Genomic DNA, 25138 nt, shown 5'->3' with positions numbered 1-25138 from the left:
GCGAGGGCAGAAGACAGGCGGGGCGGCGCCGAGTGCTGGAAATGGGCCGCCCGCCGCCTCCCCGCGGAAGGAGACGGCACGAGGACGGCTGCTCTCTGGGCCGGGCCTCCTCAGCAGCGCGTGGCAGCCCGGCTTTCCGCCCTCTCTGCGGCTGCGCTGCCTCAGGCACTTCCCCTGCAAATCTCCTGCCCCCAGGGGAGCCAACGTGCCCCTGCCCCTGCCCCGCTAACTGCTGTCTCCTGGCCAGCAGATGCTTCGGAAGGCGCTGGCGACGCCTCCGGCGGCCAGGAGAACCAACGCCTGCTGGGCGCTTGGCAACCCGGCCCCTTGCCAGGTCCCTGCTGGGAGGTCGCCCTGCTTTGTGCCGGGTCACAGCCCAGCCTGCAAAAGGCTCTGGGTGGTTTCAGGGGCAAGGAGCCTGCCTGTTCCCAGCCTGACCATAGACTAACCCTAACGGCTGCTTTTCAACCCTGCTGCCTGGCTCCGTCTGCACAGGGCCAGGCTGGCACCCCACTCACAACGGCATGGTGGCAGCACCCAGCTCAGCAGAGCACCACGGTGGTGAAAACCCGGGCACGTGCAAAACACAGAGCACTGGAGGACAGCGAGAAGAGACAAAATGCCACAGGTTCAGACGCCCGCCCGCTCGCTCCCATGGCTGGCTTGACGTACACGGGGGCCAGGCCAGGCCCCTGGGCAGACCTGGCCAGGGCACGGAGGTGACAGGGCCAGGCTTAGGAGGAGCGGGCAGTGCTGCCAAGCGAAGTGAGGCGCGGCATGCCGGCGGGGGGAGCGGCAGCAGCACACAGAGCGGGAGCATGCAGCTCCGGGGCGTTACCTGGGAGCAGGGAGACAGACTGCTCAGCCCAGGGCAGAGGCTAGAGGCGGAGGGGAGAAAACACAAGAGAACAGAATGAAGGAGCTCGAGGGACGGAGGGAGGCTGCCGGAGCTTGGGCTGGCTACAGAGTGACTGCACCTTTCTTGGGTGCCTGGTGGATCCCCGCTGGGGAGCAAAGGGACTAGCCACACAGAGCAGGGTTTTCCCCTGCCTCTTAAACACAGGCTAAGCTGGTATTCCTGTCAGGGTCCAAGCCCTGATTAAGGACCCCCAAGCTCCCAACGGGCCGTGACTCCAGGCCGCGGCAGAACCAGGGCACCCCCGCGGGCGGGAGGCTGAACGGGGCTGTAGCTGTGCGAAGAACCAGGCCGCCGCGGCGCGGGGACGCATTCTGGGCACTGGCCTGGCTGTGAGTGCCCATGCCGCAGAGTTGCTTTCGAAAACGGCTGGTTCGGTGGGGCAGGCGGGACCTACCCCGGCGCAGCAGCTGGGTTTGGAAGAGAGAAGCCACTGAAGAAGCCCATCTAGCTGTGGAGGGCGGGGGACAAGAGCTAACACCTGCTGTCAGTGACGAAAGGAGGTGCGGAGAGCTGGCTTATCTGCTCTGGTCTCCCTCTCTCCTGTGTTTCTAGCTGGGCTTGGACACCGGTTTCAATTTCCTTCTGTTGGATCCCTAGCTGGAGTGAACCAGCCCCCCACCGCTGCCACCAGGGGCCACGGAGAACGTCGGGGTGAGTGTGTGCTGAGCTGTGCCAGCTCCAGACTGGATCCTGGGCTTGGGAGAGCCTATTGGCCTCTCACACCTCAGGAACACGTGGGAGACATGGGGGCTTCAGGTGCCTTGATTAAAGATTCACCAACCCCTCGTTCACCGAAGGGCTAAGAAAACCTCGGTCCTTGTGTGAGGCCCCTCCGGCAAAGCCAGGGAACATTCGGACACGGCAGCCCACAGGCTGCCAGGGAAAACGCCGACAAAACCCACTTCCTCCACACGGCAGAAGGGAATGCAGCCGAGAGAGCCCAAACCAATGCCGAGCCTGCAGCCTGGTTCAGGGACCCGGCTGTATACGTGGTTAGGTCCCATCCCCGCCACACAGCAGACAATGGCACTGCTGACACAGCTAACGGTACAGCAGAGGGACAGTGGGCCTGAAAGCGCCACGCACGTCTTTACCAGCCTGGGGCTGTCTACACCGCTAACACCGAAGCACCGAGTGACCGCACACCGGGGTGCCAGGCCTCGGCTGGGCTGGCCCCGCAGACCAAAGCTGCTGCAGGCCCGTGATGTGAGAGGCACAGAGTGAGCAGGAAGGCAGGAGAGGTGACGTGTGTCTAAATCGTACACTGGAGTCAGGCCGAGCCAAAGGCACGTTGCTGCAGGGTGTGACTCGCCGTTCCCAAGCAGGACGGAGGAAGACCACCTGCTCCCTACCTTGGGAAGGGACACGCAGCCCTTAGCAGGTTTAACGCAGCATCACCTCTGCGGTGTTCTCTCCGGCTACTGCTGCTGCCGGCCGGTTTCTGCCGACTTCCCCTCCGTGCTTTCTCCACACTGCCTCTGGCTAGCTGAGTCTGGAGCACTCGCCCCACTTCCCAGCACACTCGGGGCCTGCGGCTGCCATCACTAGCACAGGGAGGACAGCCTCTATCGCCTGGCTAAGGAGCACGCCCTGGGATCCAGTCCAGACTCCATCCAACTAGACTAGAAGAGGGCTTAGCCGTGCCCAATGCGAGCAGCTAAACGGCGTTTGAAAACCAAGCGCCGTGAGAGCGCGGCGTAGACAGGACCGGCGGGGGCCCAGACGCTTGGTACTTGGACCGTGTATGTTAGGACACTGCCACTTCAGGAAACGGTCTCCAGCTCCGAACCCCCGCAGAGGGAATCCCAACCTGGGGCAGGTGCACCAGCCACGCTCCTGAGCTGCACTTACAGCTGAAGGAACGAGAGGCCTGGTGACTCGCAGCGGCCGTTAACGTCTTACCAACTGGATGATGTTCGAGACACTCAGCCAGTCCGCCTGCTTGATGTTCTCTCCTCCTTCCACCAGCCCCTCGTAGCCCTGCAAAGGGGAGGCAAAGAGGCCGACGTGAGAGGGCCTCCCCCAGAAGCAGGCCTGTCTAGCCAGCAACACCCAGCGGCTCCTGCGTGGACAATCCGATTCACTGGTCCCCTGTGGCCCACGTGTCCCTCTGGGCCCGGGATGGGGGAGACAGACACAGCATGGGAGGGAGCCCCTGGGTGAGACTGTAAAACAGGACCCCAGGGAGGCAGGGAACGGGCGGCTGGAAATTCCTCCCTCTGCCAGCGAGCATCTCCCCATGCCTGCTGCTACTCCACTGCCCCACCCTGTCCTCCCTTGCCCCGCCCCTCTCCTGAGGCCCCGCCCCTGCCCCACCTCTTCCCCCTCCCCCACTGCTCCTTATCTCTCCCCCTCCCTGCTTGCATGGGGAGGGACTCACCTGCAGGGCCAGGGCCAGGGCTGCAGCCACCAGATGCACACAGGAGCTGGCCCCCCAGCACCTCCTCACCTTGTCCGCCCGCAGGAGCCAGGCTTTGACCGGACATGGTAAGAGCCCCTTCCGACTGGCTTTCCAGCGGAAAACCAGGCACCTGGCCGCCAGAGGCTTCCGTGGCCTGCAGTGGGAAGTGCCCTTCGGGAAGGAGGCCACGAGAGCTAAAATTTTACTGCGTGGTACACTCCCAAGCCACAGGCAGGCTGGTGCCCATCCACCGGCTGGGGCTGCTGCGGCATCTGGAAGCAGCACGCAGCAGCTGCCATCGAAGGAGCGGGACAAAGCCGGGGCCCCTCACCCCCTTCCGTCACTTCATGTATACGATTCGACAGCTTTTATTGCCAGTGTTTGGGACCTCTGTGCTATATAACTGGGCCTGGCCTGGAAATTCTACAGACCTGAAGAAGTGGGTCTGCCCCACGAAAGCTCATCACCCAGTACATCACTGTTAGTCTTTAAAGTGCTCCAGGACTGCTTTTCAAGGTACCAAAGAACAGGGGAGACTTTCCTTGTTCTTATCATTGCACTAGGTACTACTTTGCGTGGCGGAAGGATACGGTACAGGAAACCTCCAAGACCATCTGTTATAAGTGGGTCGTTGCTTTGTTTAAAATGGAATGAGACTTAATCAACCAGCAACAAGCTCCACCGGCTGCGCTGAAGGAAGCTACTGGGGGGAAAACTCCTCTGGCCAAGGCTAAACACCACCCCTGAGGCAACCTAGAGTAGCTTAAAGCTCTGGGGTCTGAGCCACTGGTACCAGTGGAAAGGACAATGGGCTTGCAAGGAAGCAGCCTGCTCCAGCATTTGAGGGGTTTAGAGCGTCCCAGTCCCAGAGGGGAACACGCCTGCTTTCAAAGCCTTAGTCGTCTCAATCCATCGGTTTCCACACCGGGACTGGCCAGCCTCGGCAGTACGTGAAAACCCTCCGCCTCAACTGGACGCAGCCGGCCAATTGGCCTGCACGCACAGCAGCCAGCGACGGCGCCAAGAACCCGGCGGCGCTCTGCCTTAAAATGGAGGCGCTCTGTGGGCGAGGCAGAGCGAGACAGGGAGAGTGAGGGGGCCTTTAAAAGGAACGCCCAGGCCTGTAAGGTTCATGGCACCACGGAGCTAAGAGACAGGGGCTTCTCCATAGGTGGCCCTCAGCCATTCGCAGCCCAAAGATGCACAGTCTCCACCCCAGAGACCGACCCAATAAAAAACAGACTTGAACCTCATAGATCAGGAAAACTTTGGCCCCGACGTATATTCCCATGCGAGTCACGGCCCGGACAGCAGCATTCATACCTAGAAAAGGAGGACAAAATTAACCCCAGCTCCCGAACAAGTCAAACCTGGGCCCACAGCACAGACTCATGACTTTCAGTCTGGTTCAGGCTGCTATTAGGTCACAGCTCCCCAGTTCATAATGGTGACGGCCATCACAAAGCTGGGGGAGAAAGAGTATATGTTTACTACTACTTCTCCTCAGTGCAACAACTGCTACGTGGACGGGGAGCAGGAAAGCTTCACACGGGGACGTGCCTTCCACGTACAAGGAAGTAGCCACTTCCTCACATCTCCAGCTAACCCAGGCAGACCTAACAGAATAAACAGGCTCACAGCATCTCCGCCCCCTTGCAGTGTGACCACACAGATCTCCAGGTCGTCCCAGCAGTCACCTGATGTCCGGCTTCACTCGGGGATGAATTATAAACCTTGTATAAACCCTGCAAGCCTTCTTTGTCATTGGCGACAGGTGTTAGCGCGTGCATTTCCATGGCATATGGCTACACCTCTTACCTGCGCTGCCGGGTTAAAGGGGCAGCTCCAGAGCCTTTTGGCGGGGCCAAGGGAGAAACTGAAATACAGAGGGTGGAAGGAATGTAGAAAGGAGAGACAGAACAGACTAGAGACGATGAGGAAGAAGACAGACATGAAAGCAGGACCGAGGAAAGGAGGAAGTAATTTTAGGACTAAGCAGGAGGTGGCTATTTTGCGGGGGGGGGCGCATAATTTGCTTGGTTTCTGTTGGTTTTGGTTCATGCTCTCTTTCAGCTACTGCTAGTAGACTGGCAGCCACAGCAAATTCCACCCTGGAGCTTGCTGCGCGTCCCCACATTTGAAACGCTGTGGGAGTAGAGTGCAGCAAGCTGAGCCACTCCAACCTCGTCGTTGAGCGCAAAAACAAGTTCGTCCCCTTGGGAAAGTGCTGGATTAGGAGGAGGGGGGATTAAAATGGATTTTTTTTTAAAAATAAAACAAAAATCTGATTATTTCAATTAAGTTGGATTTTCTTTTCTTTTAAAAACTATTATTTTTGAAGAGAAAAATGTGTTATAATGCAAACAAAATGAAACATCTGGTCTACATAAAAGAATGCAGTTAATCCCTCTTTAAAGAATCATTTCGTTTTAACCGTGAAACATGTTTTGGTATGTTTATAAATCCGAAACACGCAAGGTTGTTTTAATAAAAACAAATTCCAAACAGATGCTGTTATGTCTGTTTGAATGAAATTACAGTGACCCTCCTAACTGCAGTGTGATACAAATCCTTAACAAAAAGGTGATTACCTAGTATAATAAATTGGTAAATAAGCAATATGTAATTCACCATTTTGCATCCTACTACAAATGTAGTTTATATGAATCCAAAAATATTCAACTATATGGTTGCTTAAATAACATACAGCGTTATTGTACATCCTCCTGGAAAGCACAAAGAGGTACCAAATATAGCATCATGGCTTTATTTAGTTGCAAGTCAATGTTTTCACGCTCATATCAAGCAATGAGTGTGTGCCTCTTTTAGACACAACTGAAGTACAAATGCAAAAGCTGATTAAAATAGATTTAAACTGAGTCTTTCCACTGGGTGATTAAATCACCTTGATTTAAAATTAATTCACCCTGCCGAGGACCAGAGACAGCGCAGACTGGTACTTCAGCAGGTACACCTACGCTTGCACCTGATTGACAAAACTTTTGTCGGTCGTGGGTGCTGGAGCTTCCCTTCTCCCCATGAAGTTTTACTGCAGCAAGGCAAATGGAAACACCACTTTGCTGGCAGGATGCTCTGCTGCCAAAAAGCTGAAACTGGGGGGTGAAAGTATTGTGTAGGTACTTTCCTGGACAGGCTGAACCTCTCTAGTCCGGCACCCTCAGGACCTGACGGGTGCTGTAGGAGAGAATTTGCCAGACCACAGGAGGTCAATATTGTTGAGCACGTTACCAACACTTCCACTGCTTGCTGGGCTCTTAGGAGTCATTTAAAGGTCAGTTAGAGCTAAAGAACAGCACACAACACTCAGAGCCAGGGCCGCTGGCTGGAAACAAAATTTATGGGACCACAGGGAACTGGGCCACACCCACGACAAGTGGTCGTCTGGATTACAGATGTTGTCGGCCAAGAGATTTCCAGGCTAGAGAGGCTCAACCTGCACCTAACTCAGACGGACTCCAGCAGCCTGGAGATGAAAGGCTGTTGACTGACCATGAGACAGGCCTCTCCACAGCTGATGTGACACGACAAAAGGTGACCAGTTCTGCACACAAGTGCTCATCACCGGGCTCAGACACACCTTAGGGCCCTTACGGTTCCTATTTCGCCACTACAGCATCTCCTTTTCCTGTTACTTCTCCCAGCGCCAGAACAGGTGGGGTCCCCCGTCTCTGTGCGCACCCGTCCGTCCGAGTTTATTTCGGCCCCTTGGAAGGCAACGTACCAATTCTCAGTTGTTTGACCGCCTGCATGCAAATGGGGATAGGGTGGCTGGCAGTTAAGCAAACACTGTCTGGGACAAACCTCCATGCATTGATGCCTCCTGTGAAGTTTCAGGATGCGTTAACTCTGGCTCAGCAGACAGCACTGCCAAACAAGGCGGCCCTTCATTTGCGCCCATACCGGGCTGCCTCCACCGTCGCCGCCAGAGGTGAATCTGATTCAATAGATTTGCGTCCCGCAAACCCTGGCAAGCTACACGAGTGCAGCTGTGCCCCTTGTCATTTTCAGAAAGAGGGCTGCGGTATTTAAAAGTGACTTGTCTCCACCTTTCTTCTTCCTCTGTTTAACTGCACTTTGCTGTGACCTTCTTGCTTTTAGTTTCTTTCCCCTTCTAAGTCTGCACCGTTCTTTGGGTGTCCCTGCAGACTGAAGGAGGGGAGACAGTTTGTGCTCCTGGCTCTTTCATCTCCCTGTGCAGTCGGGCTGGATTCACTGGTTTATTAAAGAGGCAGCTCAAATTCTGCAGAACCCCCATGCCATTTGCCCTGGAGGTTCCTGTTCACTGCAGGAAACTGAACAAGTGGGTTTCTCCGGGGGATCTTTGTTTGCTTTGGGGGGGACGTGCAAAAAGCCCAGCTCAAAGTTACAAGCTCGCCCCCGCGATTCCAAGGGAAACAAAAGCAGAGAGGGTGGTTTGAGAGGAGAAGGAAGTCCAGCAAACAGAGGTGGAAGCTGCAGCTCTCCCGGGGCTCGTCAGGCACATGGAGTGCCATGCCAGCTGCCCTCAGCAAGGGCGGATGGAAAAAACAGGTTAGAAGTGGAACAGTTTGTTCACGCCTTAGTTAGCTGTACTTTGCGCTGCTATTGACTCTGGCAGCGAAACTAGGACACCAGCAGCTCAGGCTATCAGAGACGGCAGGGATGTCACATGAACATTAACGGGGCAGTACCCAGCCCCGCAGGAGCTGACAATCTAAGTGACTGAGAGCCCAGAGTAATGGACTGGGTGGGGGTGGGGGAGAAGGGTGAACAGTGTAAGCGCGGTGCTCAACCCATGGGGAGAAGCAATCACAACTCCTCGCCCCACGGTGTACAACACGCTCGCCACAAGCGGCCAGTTTGAGCCTGCGTGGTGGAATGGGGCTCGTAGAGCATGGCACCAGGGCCAGAGCCCCGCCACAGGATCCCTGGTGTAGCCCGATCCTGAGCCCCTGCTGTGCGGCATGAGCCTGAGCCCCTGCTGTGGGGGCACCCCAGCGCATGGGGCCAGAGACCGAGTCCCTGTCATGGGGCCCTTCTGGAGCACTGGGCCAGGGCCGGAGACCCTGCTGACAATGGGGGATGCAGGGCAGAGGGGTGGGGAGGTCTAGGCAGAGGTTTGGAGGGTGCAAAGGTCAGGGCCTGTAGGGTGTGGGGGGCCCATGCTTCCAAGCTGCCCAAGGCCCAGGGCTCGCTGGGGATGGCTCTACCCAGCTTTATGTAACTAGGAAGAGACTTTTAAAAGTATCACTGGCACTCATCTCGAAAAGTCCAGTTTCGGCACCCTGCCTCAGAAAGGCTGCTGGCCCCTGGGCCGGGGGGTGTCTGGGGGAGGGGCAGGGACACTAAGGTGGTGAATACAGGAAGACGACAACCACATGTGCGGCGATCTTTGAATTTCTATTGGACACCACCCTCCTCGCCAGTGGTCCCGATGCGCTGAGCGCGGGGGTGACCATCCAGGAGGGATTCGCAGGGCGCCCACCGCCAGCAGCGTGTTTCTCTGGATGGTGCCTAGAGCAGCGGTTTCCAGCCTTCCTTCCACTTCCAGACCTCCACAAAAACTTCACATGGAGGTGCAGCCCCCTTTGGAAACCTTAGACACAGCTCCCAGGGTCTGCGGACCCTTGCTATCCCGGGCTAGGTCTCACAAACGCTTACACACGAGTCACTTCACTGGCAGCTATTAACTTCCCACGGGCTATTTGTGAGTTGAGTTACTCAGCTGCACTGTGTTTGCAGGGCTGGATCCACTGTGCACAACTCCAGCTATGTACCGTACTTACTGCTTCTAAGGAAGTTTACCAAAAAACGATAGGAGCCTTTAAACATACGATCACACCAGCTCATCCTTAAATCAGCCTAACCGTAAGACACGCTCCAGCCTCCTTCTGAAATCAGAGCAGTACCTGTCACCACTAACACGCTCTTTGCCCTGCCAGATAAACATCAGCGAAGCTGGAGAGAAGCTGCAAGGAAAGATTGTGCAAGCCCTCGTCTGCAGGCCGGAGGCAACTTGGAACGTTCGTTCTTCTTCAGGCCTGGTCACTCCCAGAATTCCAGTGCTCTGCAGAATCGCCTGTTGGCTTTAGCTAATCCTTGGACTGCAGCATATAAAACAACCTAATCCACACCCCACCTATGAGTCTATCCTATGGCTGAGAATGAACCTGCGGAGAGGAAAAATGCTGTAATCCCAGCCATGGGGATCTGCAAGAGAAACGCACTGGGCAAGAGGGAAGTGCTTTGGCATGGGCTCAATGGTCTAAATTTAAGCAGGGGTGTGCATGCTTCCCTGAATCAATAACAGCAAAGGGTGGGTTATCACTATATGCTGCATCAGATCCTCAGCTCCTGTAAATCAGCGTAACCCCACCGAAATCAAGGCATCTGAGCCAATCTGCTCAGTTTGAAGCTCTGGCCCGTGGCAGAGCACACTCACACGGCATGCAGAGAAATGGCACTGCCACAGTAGGCTTCCGAAACTGAGGCAAGGAAAAAAAATGAGGAATGAAGGCCAGACTGGGCGAGCTAAGTGCACAGAGTTTTGCCAAATGATTGCTGCTGGGGAATGTGGTAACTACAGGCATTTGAAGGACGTCAGCGATAAGGCAAGAGGAATTGTTTGGGTGTTACTCGTAGGGCATGGAACCAGAAGCAATTATGATGGTTTACATACACCGCTGGTGTGGGCGGCGTTTGAGACAAGTGAAGAGACAAAGGCTGTGCCGTAAGGTTTTACCATCTAAATTAGGCAGATTACTCAGTAAGAAATGACAAAGGACTCCGCAAGCGGGAGTTAACTGAAAAGAAGCGGAAAAAGTACGAAAACATTTGCATAGTAACTCCTTGTTTTCAAGGGCAGAGAGTCACCCAAAACTTTCACCTCCCAGGCTCAAGTTTTCCAGAACTGCTCTCTGTCCCAAGGTGACATTTCTGGACTGCCTGGGCACAGCTGGTTCCGCCCTTCGGAGCGCAAGAATGAAAATATACATCACGACCGAGGCCAGAATAAAAACTCGTCCCACTAGCGCTTACACAGCTGAGCTTGTGAAGCTGGAATTAGCCCCATAATATTCCTTCTGCTTTTGAAACGGCTTGTGTACAGCAGCTGCTGCTTTGTCAGCGCATGGGGGTGGTGGAAGCAGACACCCTAGCTCAGCCTTTGTTTTGGAAGGCTGGGGTTGGACTGCAGAGGTTAGGAGAGACAGTACAGGTAGAACCTCTCTAATCCAGCGCACTCTCGTCTGGCAACATCCATGGCCCAGCATGATTTTATTTAGCTGGATGTCCACTTATCATGGGGGTGACCATGTTTCCTGTGGTCCCATAAAGCTTGTCCCCAGCCACCAGCCCTGGCTCTCCGTGTTCTGTGCTGTTCACTAGCTGTCATTTACCCCCATGTGTCTTCTAGGAGCCCGGCAAGCAGGGGGTTTGTTGGTAATGTGCTAGGCCACATTGACCTCCTACGGGCCAGCAAATTCTCTGGTTCAGCACCGGTCAGGTCCCGAGGGTGCCGGATTCGAGAGGTCCAACCTGCAGCAGGCTGCAGGTTCCACACCGCCCTTGCTGCTCTTCTTGAATCAAAAGCACTTGTGCCTTAGTAAAAAGAACCCCCTGTGCTCAGATCTCTACAACAGACTCTCGTGGGTATTGAATTTAGATGCCCTGTTCCCATTTCTTTGATCTTATTTTCACTCACATGGTTATTCCAGGAGCCAGAGGACTAACCAAGAGGGCCCTGCTGCGCCACATGCTGCCCAAGTGGAAGCGGTGACATCTCAACACACCTGGCAGACACAGGAAAGGTGTCGCGCCAGCCCCAGATGCTGGCTACCTCTGGCTACCCCAGATGCTGGCTACCTCTGGCTACCCCAGATGCTGGCTATCCTCTGCCCCGTCCCCCAATCTACCAGTGTGACCTCAGACCAGCAGAGCGGGTCTGGCCCGGCCCGGCCAGGGCATGCTGGGGCCCCGATTGCTTGTCGCCCGCGTGAAAGGGGAACCCTTCTTCTCCACGGACGGCCATGTGCATGGCTGCCGAGGGCAGTGGCCGCCAAGAGGCGCAACATGGGGACTCGGTTCCTCTGCCCCAGGCAGACCGGCAGCGCTGGCCTTGCTGTGAGCTCTGCCGGCCGTGTAATGCCCGCCTGGGCTCAGCGTCACCCGGGCAGTGTGGGTGGGGGGGGGCGCTGGGTGAAACCCTTTGGGGAAGTTAGGGGTGCAGCCCCTGGGGTGGAAGGGACTGGGGGGAAGCTCCCTGCTGGGGGAAGTTGGGGGGGTGCAGCCCCCCGGGGGTGGGTAGGAGCAGCTCTCCCCTGGGAGAGGATGGGGGGGTGCAGCCCCCTGGAGGGGTGGAGGAGCAGCTCTCCCCTGCGGGAGGATGGGGGGTGCAGACCCCCGGGGGGGGTAGAGGAGCAGCTCTCCCCAGGGGGAGAATGGGGGGTGCAGCCCCCTGGAGGGGGTGGAGGAGCAGCTTTCCCCGGGGGGAGGAGGATGGGGGGGTGGAGGAGGGGCAGCTCTCCCCGGGGGTGCGGAGGAGGGGCGGCTCTCCCCGGGGGGGGTGGAGGATGGGGCGTGTAGCCCCCGGGGGGGGTGGAGGAGGGGCGGCTCTCCCCGGGGGGGGTGGAGGATGGGGGGTGCAGCCCCACAGGGGGGGTGGAGGAGGGGCGGCTCTCCCCGGGGGGGTGGAGGATGGGGGGTGCAGACCCGGGGGGGTGGAGGATGGGGGGTGCAGACCCGGCGGGGGTGGAGGAGGATGGGCAGCTCTCCCTGGGGGAAGGAGGAGGATGGGGGCTGCAGACCCGGGGGGGTGGAGGAGGGGCGGCTCTCCCCGGGGGGAGGAGGATGGGGGGTGCAGCCCCCCGGGGGGGTGGAGGAGGGGCCGCTCTCCGCAGGGCGAGGGGGGTGGAGGGCGCAGCCCCCCCCGGGAGAGCGCCGGGCCCCCCCCACGTGCCGCGCGGGCTGCGGGGGGAGGGGGGATCCGGCGCCATGACGGGCGGCCCGTTCCACGGCAGCGCGCACGTGACTCCGGCGAGGGCACGTGCGAGCCGAGAGCCCCCCGCCCCCGCCCGTGGGGAGCTGCGGGGCCGGCAGGGCTGGGGGGGGGGGAGCGGAGCGGAGCGGGGCGGGGGGCGCAGCCGCGGGGGGCGGGGGGGTTTCTGCCCCGGCCCGGCCCGGCCCGGCCCGGCCCGGCCCGGCCCGGCCGCGCGCAGCGCTCACCTTGCGCATCCCCCCCGCTGGTGAGCACCGCCAGGGCCAGGCCGGCCCCCGCCATCCGCAGCTTCTCCAGCTCGAGCGCCGCCGCCGCCGCCATCCCGCCGGCCGGGCCTGCAGCCGCCGCCAGCACCGCGCAGCCCAGCGCCGCCCCGAGCGAGCGAACGCCGCAGGGACACGCCCCCCGCCCCAGCGACAGCCGGGCCCGGGCACCGCCCGCCACTGACCCCCCCCCCCGTGCACCCCGCCTGCCACTGACCCCCCGTGCACCGCCCGCCAGCCACTGAACCCCCGTGGACCCCGACTGTCACTGACCCCCCCTGCCTCTGACCTCCTGTGCACCCCCCGCCACTGATCCCCCCGTGCACCGCCCGCCAGCCACTGACACCCCCGTGGACCCCCCCCGCCACTGACACCCCCGTGCACCCCGCCTGTCACTGACCCCCCCTGCCTCTGACCTCCTGTGCACCCCCCGCCACTGATCCCCCGTGCACCCCGCCTGCCACTGACCCCCGTGCACCCCCCGCCACTGACCTACATGCACCCCTGTGCACCCCGTCTGTCACTGACCCCCCATGCACCGCCCACCAGCCACTGACACCCCCATGCACCCCGCCTGCCACTGACCCCCGTGCACCGCCCGCCACTGACCTACATGCACCCCTGTGCACCCCGTCTGTCACTGACCCCCCATGCACCACCCGCCAGCCACTGACACCCCCGTGCACCCCGCCTGCCACTGACCCCCCCTGCACCCCGCCTGCCACTGACCCCCTGTGCACCGCCCGCCACTTACCCCCCGTGCACCCCGTCTGCCACTGACCCCCCCTGCACCCCGCCTGTCACTGACCTACATGCACCCCCGTGCACCCCGCCTGCCACTGACCCCCTGTGCAACCTGCCTGTCACTGACCCCCCCTGCACTCCGCCTGCCACTGACCCCCTGTGCACCGCCCGCCACTTACCCCCTGTGCACCCCGCCTGCCACTGACCCCCATGCACCCTGCCTGTCACTGACCCCCCGTGCACCCCGCCCGCCACTGACCCCCCGTGCACCGCCCGCCACTGACCCCCCATGCACCCCTGTGCACCCCCCCACCACTGACCCCCGTGCACCCCGCCTGCCACTGATCCCCCATGCACCCCCTGCCACTGACCTACATGCACCCCTGTGCACCCTGCCTGCCACTGACCCACATGCTCCCCGCCAGCCACTGATCCCCGTGCACCCTGCCAGCCACTGACCGCCCCCATGCACCCCGCCTGTCACTGACCCCCGTGCACCCCACCAGCCACTGATCCCCTGTGCACCCCCCCGCCACTTAACCCTGTGCACCGCCCGCCACTTACCCCCCGTGCACCCCGTCTGCCACTGACCCCCCCTGCACCCCGCCTGTCACTGACCTACATGCACCCCCGTGCACCCCGCCTGCCACTGACCCCCTGTGCACCGCCCGCCACTTAACCCTGTGCACCGCCCGCCACTTACCCCCCGTGCACCCCGTCTGCCACTGACCCCCCCTGCACCCCGCCTGTCACTGACCTACATGCACCCCCGTGCACCCCGCCAGCCACTGACCTACATGCACCCCCGTGCACCCCCCTGCCACTGACCCCCTGTGCACCCCGCCTGCCACTGACCCCCGTGCACCCTGCCTGTCACTGACCCCCCGTGCACCCCGCCCGCCACTGACCCCCCGTGCACCGCCCGCCACTGACCCCCCATGCACCCCCCTGCCACTGACCTACATGCACCCCTGTGCACCCCCCCACCACTGACCCCCGTGCACCCCGCCTGCCACTGATCCCCCATGCACCCCCTGCCACTGACCTACATGCACCCCTGTGCACCCTGCCTGCCACTGACCCACATGCTCCCCGCCAGCCACTGATCCCCGTGCACCCTGCCAGCCACTGACCGCCCCCATGCACCCCGCCTGTCACTGACCCCCGTGCACCCCACCAGCCACTGATCCCCTGTGCACCCCCCCGCCACTTAACCCTGTACCCCGCCTGCCACTGACCCCCCATGCACCCCGCCCGCCACTGACCCCCCATGCATCCCGCCTGCCACTGACCGCCCCCGTGCACACTGCCCGCCACTGACCGCCCCCGTGCACACTGCCCGCCACTGACCCCCCCGTGCACCCCCTCCTGCCACTGACCTCCATACACCCCCATGCACCACCCGCCACTGACCTCTATATCCCCCCTGTGCACCCTGCCCATCAATGAACCCCCTGTGCACCCCCCTCGCCACTGACCTCCATACCCCCCGTACACCCCCTCCTGTCACTCACCTCCATACACTCGTGTGCACCCTGCCCGTCAGTGACCCCCCATGCACCCCGTGTGTCACTGACCTCCATACACCCCCGTGCACCCCTGGCCTGCCAAAGATTGACAGAGCCAGACATGTACCCAGAAGCCACCTGCTACAAGCCAGGCCCAACAAGGAAAACAAGAGAACACCACTGGCCATCACATACAGCCCCCAGCTGAAACCTCTCCAGCGCATCCTCAGTGATGTCCAGCCCATCTTGGGCAATGATCCAGCACTCTGAGACGTCGGGAGGCAGGCCTGTCCTCGCTGACACGCAGCCCGCCGGCCTGAAACAAATCCTCACCGGCAACCATAGACCGCGGCACAGTAACTCTAACTCAGGAACCAATCCCTGCAACAGACTTCAGTGCCAGCTCTGCTTGTGTATCTACTCCAGCGACACCATCACAGGACCTAACCGCATCAACCACCCCAGCAGGGGCTCATTCGCCTGCGCATCTACGCATGTAATACATGCTACCGTGTGCCAGCAATGCCCCACTGCCATTTACGTGGGCCAGACTGGGCAGACTCTCCACAAAAGAACAAATGGGCACAAATCAGGCATCAGGAACGGAAAAGCACAAAATCCTGTAGGAGAACACTTCAGTCCCCCTGGACACTCAGCGATTTGACACCATCGATAAAGGATCAGACAGAGACTGGGAGTGACTGGCCAGCTAGAAACACGGGGTCTCCTCGCTTGGTGTTCACATTTCTGCATTAGCAGCGAAGGGTCCTGTGGCACCGTATAGACTAACAGAAAAGTTTTGAGCATGAGCTTTCGTGAGCACTGACTCACTTCATCAGATGCTGGTCTTGGAAATCTGCAGGGCCAGGTATAAATAAGCCAGAGCAAGGGTGGGGATAACAAGGTTAGCTCAGTCAGCAAGGGTGAGGCTTACTACCAGCAGTTGATCTGGAGGCGTGAACACCAAGGGAGGGGAAGCTGCTTCTGTATTTAGCCAGCCATTCACAGTCTTTGTTTAAGCCTGAGCTGAGGGCGTCGAATTTGCAGATGAATTGTAGCTCAGAAATTTCTCTTTGGAGTCTGGTCCTGAAATTTCTTTGCTGTAGGATGGCTACTTTTAAGTCTGCTACTGTGTGGCCCTGGAGATTGAAGTGCTCTCCTACGGGCTTTTGTATATTGCCATTTCTGACGTCTGATTTGTGTGCGTTTATTCTTTTACGTAGAGACTGTCCAGTTTGTCCGATGTATATAGCAGAGGGGCATTGCTGACACACGATGGCATAAATTACATTGGTAGATGTGCAGCTGAATGAACCCACAATGGTGTAGCTGATCTGGTTAAGTCCTGTAATGGTGCTGCTGGTGTAGATATGTGGGCAGAGCTGGCAATGAGGTTTGTTGCATGGATGGGTCCCTGAGTTAGAGTGACTGTGGTGCGGTGTATAGTTGCTGGTTAGGATTTTCATTAGTTGATGGAAATTCACCTTGTACAGATACTGCAGCACGCTCAATCATGAAAGTGCAGTTTACAATGTAGATTTGGTTCCATTACATAACTGCATTCAAAATCAAAAAACAGTATAAAATGTTTGAACTTACAAGTCCACCCGGGACAAGACAGGACAGGTCAGGGCTGGAGCAATAGCGGACAGCTGAGCCTGGCATTGCCTTGCAAGCTACCCGTGGCCGTGTCTTCTGCATGACTTGTCTTCTAATGACCGTGTCTTCTGCACGACTGAGCGTCTAGTCTAGGCTGCCAGTGAGTAGTATCAGGGCCTGGTGACCCCTTTAAATCTAAAGACCATCAGGGCATAATTCTCAATATAGTCACATTATTCCTTAAATGTCCTAGCTCCGTGCACACCTCTCACCGGCGTTTATGACCATCAATGCGCTGCAAGAGTTCAGAAGACAGCTCAGCTCTTGCCTTGGCTGGGCCATGCCCTGCGTGCAGTGGAGGTGACGGGGCTTTGGCCGGGTCTGCCATGAGCGCTGTTTGCAAAGAGCAAGGCCAGGACAGCCACTTGGCCCCACCAACCTGCAGAGGTTGGCCCATCTTGCAGGAGCTCTTTGGCACCTCAGCCGCACACCAAAGCAAACTAGGACCATCCGTTCCATGCCCATGTCTAGACTCCTGGGGATCAGTTTCTTGGGGTGAGGGGGTTGGAACCTGCTGTGACACTGGTGGGGGGGCAGGTGGGGGCCCCCAGAAGCACCCAGTCCCAGTGAGCTTCCAAGGGTTCCCAACCACCCTTTCTCCACTGTCCTGGGCTGTAGGCTGCTTCTCCTGCTGTTCCCCATTTACTGCTGTCCCCCCACTCTGCTGCCACCCTCCAGGGCTGCCGAAGAGCCTCTCTCTTCTTCCCCTTATGCCAACTGCTTAAGAGCTACTGGGCGAGAGCGCAGGGGGAGGCCTGCTGGGGTGGGCGGGTCTGGGCTCAGTGTGGGGCTCGGGACATGCACAGAGTAGGAGGCCAGGCAGGCGCTGAAACGGCTGCATTTCTCTCGCTGATCCAGCAAAGAAGCACTAGCAGATTTCCCTGGCGGTGCTGAAGGTGGTGCTTAAAGCATCCTAGTCACCAGCCCTGCATCTGCTAAATATCTGTGTTGGGGGAATATTTTCCTCCCACCACTGACAGGCCCTCCAGAGGGCCCAGTTTCCATGCCCAGCTCCATCTTTGCACTTGTTGGATGAGCTGTTTCAAGGCAGCTGTTGAGCATCGTTCCGTATCTGGAGTGCCACCCGCGGGGCAGACTGTCAGGAAACAGGATGAGAACCCCACACTGGTGGGGTCTTCTAGAATCAGCGTTCATACAACCAGAAAACACTACAACTGGAAGGGACCTCGAGAGGTCATCAAGTCCAGCTCCTTGCCCTCACGGCAGGACCAAGCACTGTCTAGAGTCCTAGACCATCCCTGAGAGGTGTCCATTTAACCTGCTCTTAAACATCCAGTGATGGAGATTCCACCACCTCCCCAGGCAATTATTCCAGTGCTTGACCACCCTGGCAGTGAGGACATTTTTCCTAAAGTCCCTTGCTGCAGTTTAAGCCCATTGCTTCTTTTCCTACCCTCAAAGGCCAAGAGGAACAATTTTTCTTCCTCCTCCTTGTAATGCTCTTTTAGATACTTGTAAACCGCTACCATGTCCCTTCTCAGTCTTTTCTTTTCCAAACTAAACAAGCCCAGTTCTTTCAGTCTTCCCTCCGACCTCACGTTCTCTAGACCTTTCATCATTCTTGTTGCTCTTCTCGGGACCTTCTCCAATTTCTCCCCATCTTTCTTGAAACGTGGTGCCCAGAACTGGACACAATACTCCAACTGAGGCCTAACCAGCGCAGAGTAGAGCGGAAGAGCGACTTCTCATGTCTTGCTCCCAGCACTTCTGTGAAGGCATCCCAGAATATTTGTAGTTTTTTTCCCAACAGTGACTATATTTAGCTTGTGGTCTACTGTGACCCCTAGATCCCCTTCTGCAGTGCTCCATCCTTGGGAGTTGCTTCTCATTCTGTGTGTGTGAAACTGATTGTTCCTTCCTAAGTGGAGCACTTTGCATTGGACCTTATTGAACTTCATCCTATTTACCTCAGACCATTTCTCCAGTTTGTCCAGATCATTTTGAATTTTGACCCTGTCCTCGAAAACACTTGCAAACCCCTCTTACCTTGGTATCATCTGCAAACTTGATAAGTGTACTCTCTAGGCCAGTATCTAAATGCCCTTCCAGCATGACTGTGAACCATTAATAACTACTGCCTGAGCATGGTTATCCAGCCAGTTATGCACCCACCTTATCGTGGCCCCATCTAAGTTGTATTTGCCTAGTTTATTGACAAGAAGATCATGTGGGACTGTCTCAAAGTCTAGGTACACCACATCCACCACTGCTGCCTGAGACACAAGACTTGATACGCTATCCAAGCAAGCTATCAGATTGGTTTGGCCTGGTTTGGTCTTTACCAACCCAGTACCATGCATAAACTCTTAAAGCACCCTAAGAACCTTAACGTGGAGTCTCAGATAATCCCCCAGGGCACGCCACTCTATCTTGCCACCTAGACGAACTTGCAATAGAGGGTCCCTCGCTCCAAGAATCAGAACAATATTCAGGTAACTCCCAGTCCCAAAGGACCAGTCACTTACCCCAGCAGGTCTATCGCACCCTAGATCTCTTACCAGACCCTTGTAGCCAGTCCGGTAATAAATTAACTAATTCACTAACTACAAAAAGAAAGGAGTTTTTACAAGGTAGAAGCAGTGAAAATCCGCACGCAAAGGAGATACGGTTGCAGATTCTGGAAGACGATAGCGGCTGCTTTGGTATTCACTCTTTACATGTTCTTTAGGCCTAGCTCGCGGTACACAGCTCAGAGCCCCTTGCTTATGTTTGGAAGCCTTTGCCCCTCAGATTTTAAGCAACACATGAATAAAGTTTCTTCTGGTCAGCCATAGTTATCCCCTGCCCGCCCCCGCAGTTCAGACCGACAGGACAAGTGTCTGAGCCCATTTCCTCTTCGTGAGAGAGGCAGGCGCTTGACAAAGTCTTTCCTCTTTGATGCTGCACAATGGCTCGTTTGCTTTCAATGAGCTCTCTTGTCTGACAGCTCAGCTCTCTCCACTAATTAATGCCGCTTTTCGGCCCGGGGTGAGCTATGCACTTCCACAGCAAACCCTTGCTCTTGCTCTATAACGTGGGGTGCAGCTGCTCCCGAAGTCTGACTACGAAGCACGTCCTCCTGAGTGCAACATCTTGAACCATGCGAACACCCCGGTGAATCAGATATCTGTCCAGCTGCAAAGCTTAGACTGCTTGAGGAAGCCCTGGAGGACTGGAAAAAGGCAGGCGACCTGCCCATCTTTCAGAAAGAAGGAGGATTTGGGGGACTGCAAACTGGTCAGCCTCACCGCGGTCCCAGGAAAAATCATGGAGCAGGTCCTCAAGGAACCCATTCTGAAACACTTGGAGGAGGGGAAGGTGATCAGGAACAGTCAACGTGGATTCACCAGAGAGGCCAGAGACACCAATCCTGCCCATTGATGGACCTAACTTCCATGAATGTATCTGTCTCTTTTCTGAGCCCCGTTCAAGTCCTGGGCTTCACAACCTCCTCCAGCCAGGAGTTCCACAGGCCTCCTATGTCCGGCGGGAAGTAAAGCGTCCTTTCGTTGGTCTTCGGGTGACCCCTCGCTCTTTTGTTCTGGGACCAAGTAAATAACTTTTCCTTATTCCCTTTTTCCACAGTGGTCATTATTTTATAGACTTCTATCATACCTCTGCTTAGTTTCCTCTTTTCCAAGCTGCAAAGTCCCAGTCTTTTTAACCCCTCTTCGTATGGCCCCGGTTCCCAACCCCAAATCATTTTTGTTGCCCTTTTTCTGCATTGAACCGCGTCCAATGCCAATGTATTGTTTTTGAGATGAGGTGACCACACCTGCACGCGCAGAGAGGCAGCTGTGTTAGTCTGTATCGTCACAGTCCTGTAGCATTTTACAGAGTAACAGTAGGACTTAGTAGGTGATGAGCTTTTGCTGGACAGAACCACTTCTTCAGCGATGTGATCTGTCCCACGAAAGCGCATCCCCTAATAAATTATATTGTTACTCTTTAAAGCGCGACGACTGTATGCAATATTCCAGCTGGGGACGTACCCTGGATTTCTGTGCAGGCAATAAGATATTCTTGGTCTTACTCTCTGTCTCTTTCTAAAGGATTCCTAACGCTTTGTTTGCCTTTTGGACAGGTACAGCTCATTGAGTGGACCTGGTCAGAAAACTATGCACAATGACTCCAAGCTCTCTCTCTCTCTCTCTCGTGATTATACCTAGCTAAATTAGTCCCCATCGATTTGGATGTGGAGTTGGGATTACTTTGGCCAATGCGCCTTACTTGACATTTATCAGCACTGAAATTGATTCACCATTTTGTTGCCCAGCTTCGGGGGATCTTTCTGAAGCTCTGCTGGGCTCTGAACTCTCTTGAGCAGGCTTTTTCAGTGGGGTTTCCATCAGAAGTTCTTTGCCCCTCTGGCATCAGGGAGCCTGTCTCGCTCGCAGTCAGTCGCGCGCTCTTATCTCACTGTGATGGGGTTCTGGGGTCCCCCAAGCTCTGCACCCTGTCCGCAGGCAGGAGAGTCTCTCACTCAGCAGGAAAACAGCAGGTTTATTAGCCGACAGGACACAGCATCATACAGAGGAGTCAGTACAGCAGGCAGAGACAGCCAGTCCCATCCATGTTGGGGAGAGGAGGCCCCGAGGGGCCCCCAGAGCTGGGGCCTGGCCCCCTCCTTTGTCTCTCTCTCCCTCAGCCCAGACTAACTGCTTCCAACTCCCAGTTCCAATTCAAACCCCTCAGGCTCCACCTCCTCCTTTGTCTGCAGTACAAAGGTGTTACCTGGTTGTCAGGGTTACCCTCAGCAGGAGCCCCCCACCCTCTGTGAGCCACACACACACACACACGCAGGTATCCCCCACTCCATCACATCTCTCCCCCCTTCCAGACCGAACTGAGCGGGGTCACTCAGCCAGTGACCTGGGGAAGTTTGAGGCCCTCCCCTCGTGATTGGGCATCGGCTGCCCCCTCAGTGCTCCCCTTGATGTGCACCACCTCCACATTGTAATCCTGCTGGGGGAGGCTCCAACTCAGGAGCTTGGTATTGGCCTTTTTCATGTGATGCAGCCGGGCAAGTCCCTTTAGTTTCCTCAGGTTGGTTGGTCTCCCTGCTTCTGTCTCTGGTCCATCAGCCACGTTCTCAAATCAGGCAGGCAGAGCCCATACAGATGCTCCAGCACATGTTTGGAATTCAGTTACAGTCCAATAAAAGAAGGTACAAATGCTTTCCACCCTTCTGCTACCAGATCCTTTATCTTCATCAGTCAGCATAACTCCATTGCCCATCTGTTCTTGTGTCCTGGCAAGAGGATGACTCTGGTAGGACAGAGTCCTCTCACCCCCTCCCAGTAACACCTCAGCATCAGGCAAAGAACAAGTACCAGAATCGTCTGGTCTCTGGGATTCCCTGATGATACTAACTGGATCAGACCAAGTTAAAGCATCATTCCCCCTGAGAGAGACAGAGAGGCGGGCCCACTTCCCATCTGGGCTTCAGCTGCCCTCAGATCCAGCTCTGGGATCTTGGCTCCATCTCGAGCCCCCACAGGCTCAGGCAAAGGATTCACTTCCCCAGAAGCAGAAGCACTTTTCTTGCACCAAGGACCAGTGTCCTTAGCAGGGATACCACTGCCCATCCCAGAGCCATTCCCTCTGCTCCAGCCCCCATGGCTGGATTCAGAGACACACCTGGAATGCTCTTTTCTGGTGGATCTTTCTCCAGCCACCCTAGGCTGGTGAATCTTCCTCAGACAATGGGCTAGTTTCCTAATTGGCACCTTTTCCAAATGCAGGCTCTGCTCTCTCCCCAGGCTGCTGCTGCTGTTCAACACAGACAGACAATGGGAGACACTCTCTCCTTTGTCCCAGCCCCCTGGCTGGTCTCCACACACACACAGAAGGTGGAGCAGCTTCTCTCACAGACAACTTGCCATTCCCAGTGGATCAGCTGCTTTCCTGCACAGACACACAGGCACCTTCCTCGGCCCAGGCCTGGAAAACTCTTCACAGGTCTGTCTTGGCCACTAGTAGATGATGGGTTGGAATCGCTCCTTCCCTCCTTGAGCTGTGGCAGGCCACTCGGTTCAGAGCTCCAGGCAGTCCAGGGTTCCCTGCCCCGATCCGGGCTCACCTCTGCAGGATTCTCCCCAGCCCTCAGCTCCGCCACTGCACATCCACGCTGCCTTGTCCAGCTTCTTTAATCTCGATTTGGTTTCCAGGTGCTGCCACTTCACAGCAGAGTTGCTCAGCGTGGTTGCAGGCTCTCAGGCTGATGCCCTCTGCACCCCACGATTCCTGGAAGAATCCCTTCAGTGTGCCAGGCTCCTTGCGGGTCACAAGCTGCCCAGGGTTAGGCCGTAGGCCCCTCCGCCCTCTGGGACCGACTCCAACAGACTCTCAGAGGAACCCCTTCTTCAGTGTGACACCCGCTCTCAGGGACCATGAGCACCCTGTCTTGGGAAGGACTCATTCAGCGTCAGCCTCCTCAGGGGTCACTTGTTCCTGGGGGTTGGGCTCTCGGCCCCTCCACCTTCTGGGACCGACTCCAACAGATTCCCAGGAGTAACCCCTCCTCGGGTGTGACACCCCCTCTCGAGGACCACGACCGCGGTTGCTTGGGTTCGGCCGCAGGCCCCTCTGCCTTGGGGAACTGCACCTCACTGCCCTTCAGCACACCTGGGTCTCGCAGGCCCCACTTCTTCCGGGGCCCTGGTCACTTACTGCTGGATGCTCCATCCTCGGGGTGCAGAACATCCCACTTCTGACACCAGTGTGATGGGGTTCTGGGGTCCCCCAAGCTCTGCACCCTGTCCGCAGGCAGGAGAGTCTCTCACTCAGCAGGAAAACAGCAGGTTTATTAGCCGACAGGACACAGCATCATACAGAGGAGTCAGTACAGCAGGCAGAGACAGCCAGTCCCATCCATGTTGGGGAGAGGAGGCCCCGAGGGGCCCCCAGAGCTGGGGCCTGGCCCCCTCCTTTGTCTCTCTCTCTCTCCCAGCGCAGACTAACTGCTTCCAACTCCCAGTTCCAATTCAAACCCCTCAGGCTCCACCTCCTCCTTTGTCTGCAGCACAAAGGTGTTACCTGGTTGTCAGGGTTACCCTCAGCAGGAGCCCCCCACCCTCTGTGAGCCCCTCACACACACACAGGTATCCCCCACTCCATCACACTCACCACCAGCAGATTTTCCAGCCTTTTACCAAAATATGCAGTCAGGGCAGATGGGCGGGATGCCTGAGGTCCAGGGTGCAGCCTGTCCCCGGGGAGTTAATGAGTTGTCGCTGCCCAGTAGGGTGCCCCCCAACCCGGCAATTTCAGCTGTAGTGGAGCAGAGTTCTGCCAAAGCCAGGCGAAGCTCGGTTAGTGTCAACTCTGAACACCAGCTGGGTCTGCAGAGGCTGGGCAGTTTGGCTGGTGCCTGGTTTGGCGGGCTATACGGCACGAAGAAACGGGCTTCCTGAGCAGTGACCAGAGCCCAGCAAATCATGGATATCCACTTCCTGGCCGTAAGCATCTGTGTCCTGGGAGGGGTGCATTTTTCTGGATTGCAGACTGGATGCAGATACCTATTTTATACCCATGCAGGGGTCTATGCCAAGGCGCCATGTCTCAACCAGTGTTTGCTGTAAGCTGAACGCTGGGGCATCCGCCCAGGATTCAAGTGCCTCCCAGCTGATCGGCAGAGCGCCCACAACCGCCAGCCTGTGTTTCTATTGGTGGTGCACAGCCGCACCTGCTTTGGTGCACAACAAAATTTATTCCACCCCGGGATGGGAAAAGTTAGAGGGCCCATTGGCCACAACCTGGGGTGGCAGCGTGCTGTGGCAGACGTCCCTGTTTGTAATGCGGGATGAAAGGCCAGGGCTGCCACTTGCCTTGCCAGCAGCGGGGCAAGAGAAGCAGGCCTAGAACATCGTTATTTGAGGCCGGGGGTTGTTATTTTACCGGTTCTCTCCTGGGGAAGCCAGGCCAAAGAGGGTCAAAGACGCAGCACGAGAGCACAACTCCCTGTGGGAACCGGCCCTTCCCAGGGGCGGCTGTATTCACTGCCCCATGCTGGAGTGCGTGCAGGGGGGAGGGGGCAAAGCACCCAGATCCCACACCCGCGGGCAGCCTGGGCGCCTATGGCTGTGCCCAAGGATTCTCCAGAGGCACTGGAGAGCTGGGAGTGGCTCTGCTTTCAGCTGGCCTCCCCCACAGTCAAGCCGGCCTAGTGGCAAGGGCGCCTCAGCTTCCCCTTTGCTCGGCCGCTCACCGTTTGGCTCCCTTCTCGGCCATGCCTTGCGCACTGACAGGCTCTGACTGGCAAACGTCCAGCGGGCTGGGAACCATCGAGCAGAGCCACCTGTACCCCTCATCCTGCCTCCCCAGAGCTCTGCCAGCTCTCTGATTGCCCCCCAGCCTCACCCTTGCCCCTCCTCGCATGCAGGCTCTGTGTCCCCTGGTGCCCAGCCAGCGTGAGACCCCCTTGCAGAGGTAGTACGACCTGCTCAGCCTTCTCCCACCCCCACAGCGGAGACAGCTCGCTTGCTAAGCCCGGACATGCCTGAATGTCAGGTCCTGGACACTGGGGAACGGCGGCTCAGGGCAGCCCATCATCCCATGACTCCTGGAGCAGGGGCTTGAAACAAGGCAGCAAATAGCAGAAGCTGCGCTGTGAGGTCCCAAGGGCTGGCAAGGTGGCGCTCTACAGAC

At 57.4% G+C, this 25138-nt stretch overlaps 1 protein-coding gene across 2 annotated transcripts in view; it reads right to left on the bottom strand.

The window, feature by feature from the left end:
- The window catches only part of PFKL (phosphofructokinase, liver type), a 37233-nt gene extending 24542 nt beyond the window's left edge, over positions 1-12691 (bottom strand). Inside the window, exons 1-3 of one of the 2 annotated variants that reach the window (XM_075004569.1) lie at positions 12543-12691; positions 4570-4643; positions 2822-2899 (exon numbers count right to left, since the gene is read on the bottom strand). In XM_075004569.1, coding sequence (XP_074860670.1) covers positions 2822-2899; positions 4570-4643; positions 12543-12636 — 246 coding nt within the window. In that variant the 5' untranslated portion in view covers positions 12637-12691. Of the gene's footprint in view, positions 1-838; positions 861-2821; positions 2900-4569; positions 4644-12542 lie in introns of those variants that run through there. The other variant, XM_075004570.1, reaches the window with a different exon arrangement.
- Between the last annotated feature and the right edge of the window lie 12447 nt (positions 12692-25138).

The sequence above is a fragment of the Carettochelys insculpta genome, chromosome 10 (genome assembly GCF_033958435.1).
Source record: "Carettochelys insculpta isolate YL-2023 chromosome 10, ASM3395843v1, whole genome shotgun sequence".
NCBI classification, from domain to species: domain Eukaryota; kingdom Metazoa; phylum Chordata; order Testudines; family Carettochelyidae; genus Carettochelys; species Carettochelys insculpta.
Note: the sequence above shows the minus strand (reverse complement) of the source record. Positions and strands in the feature narration are given on the sequence as shown.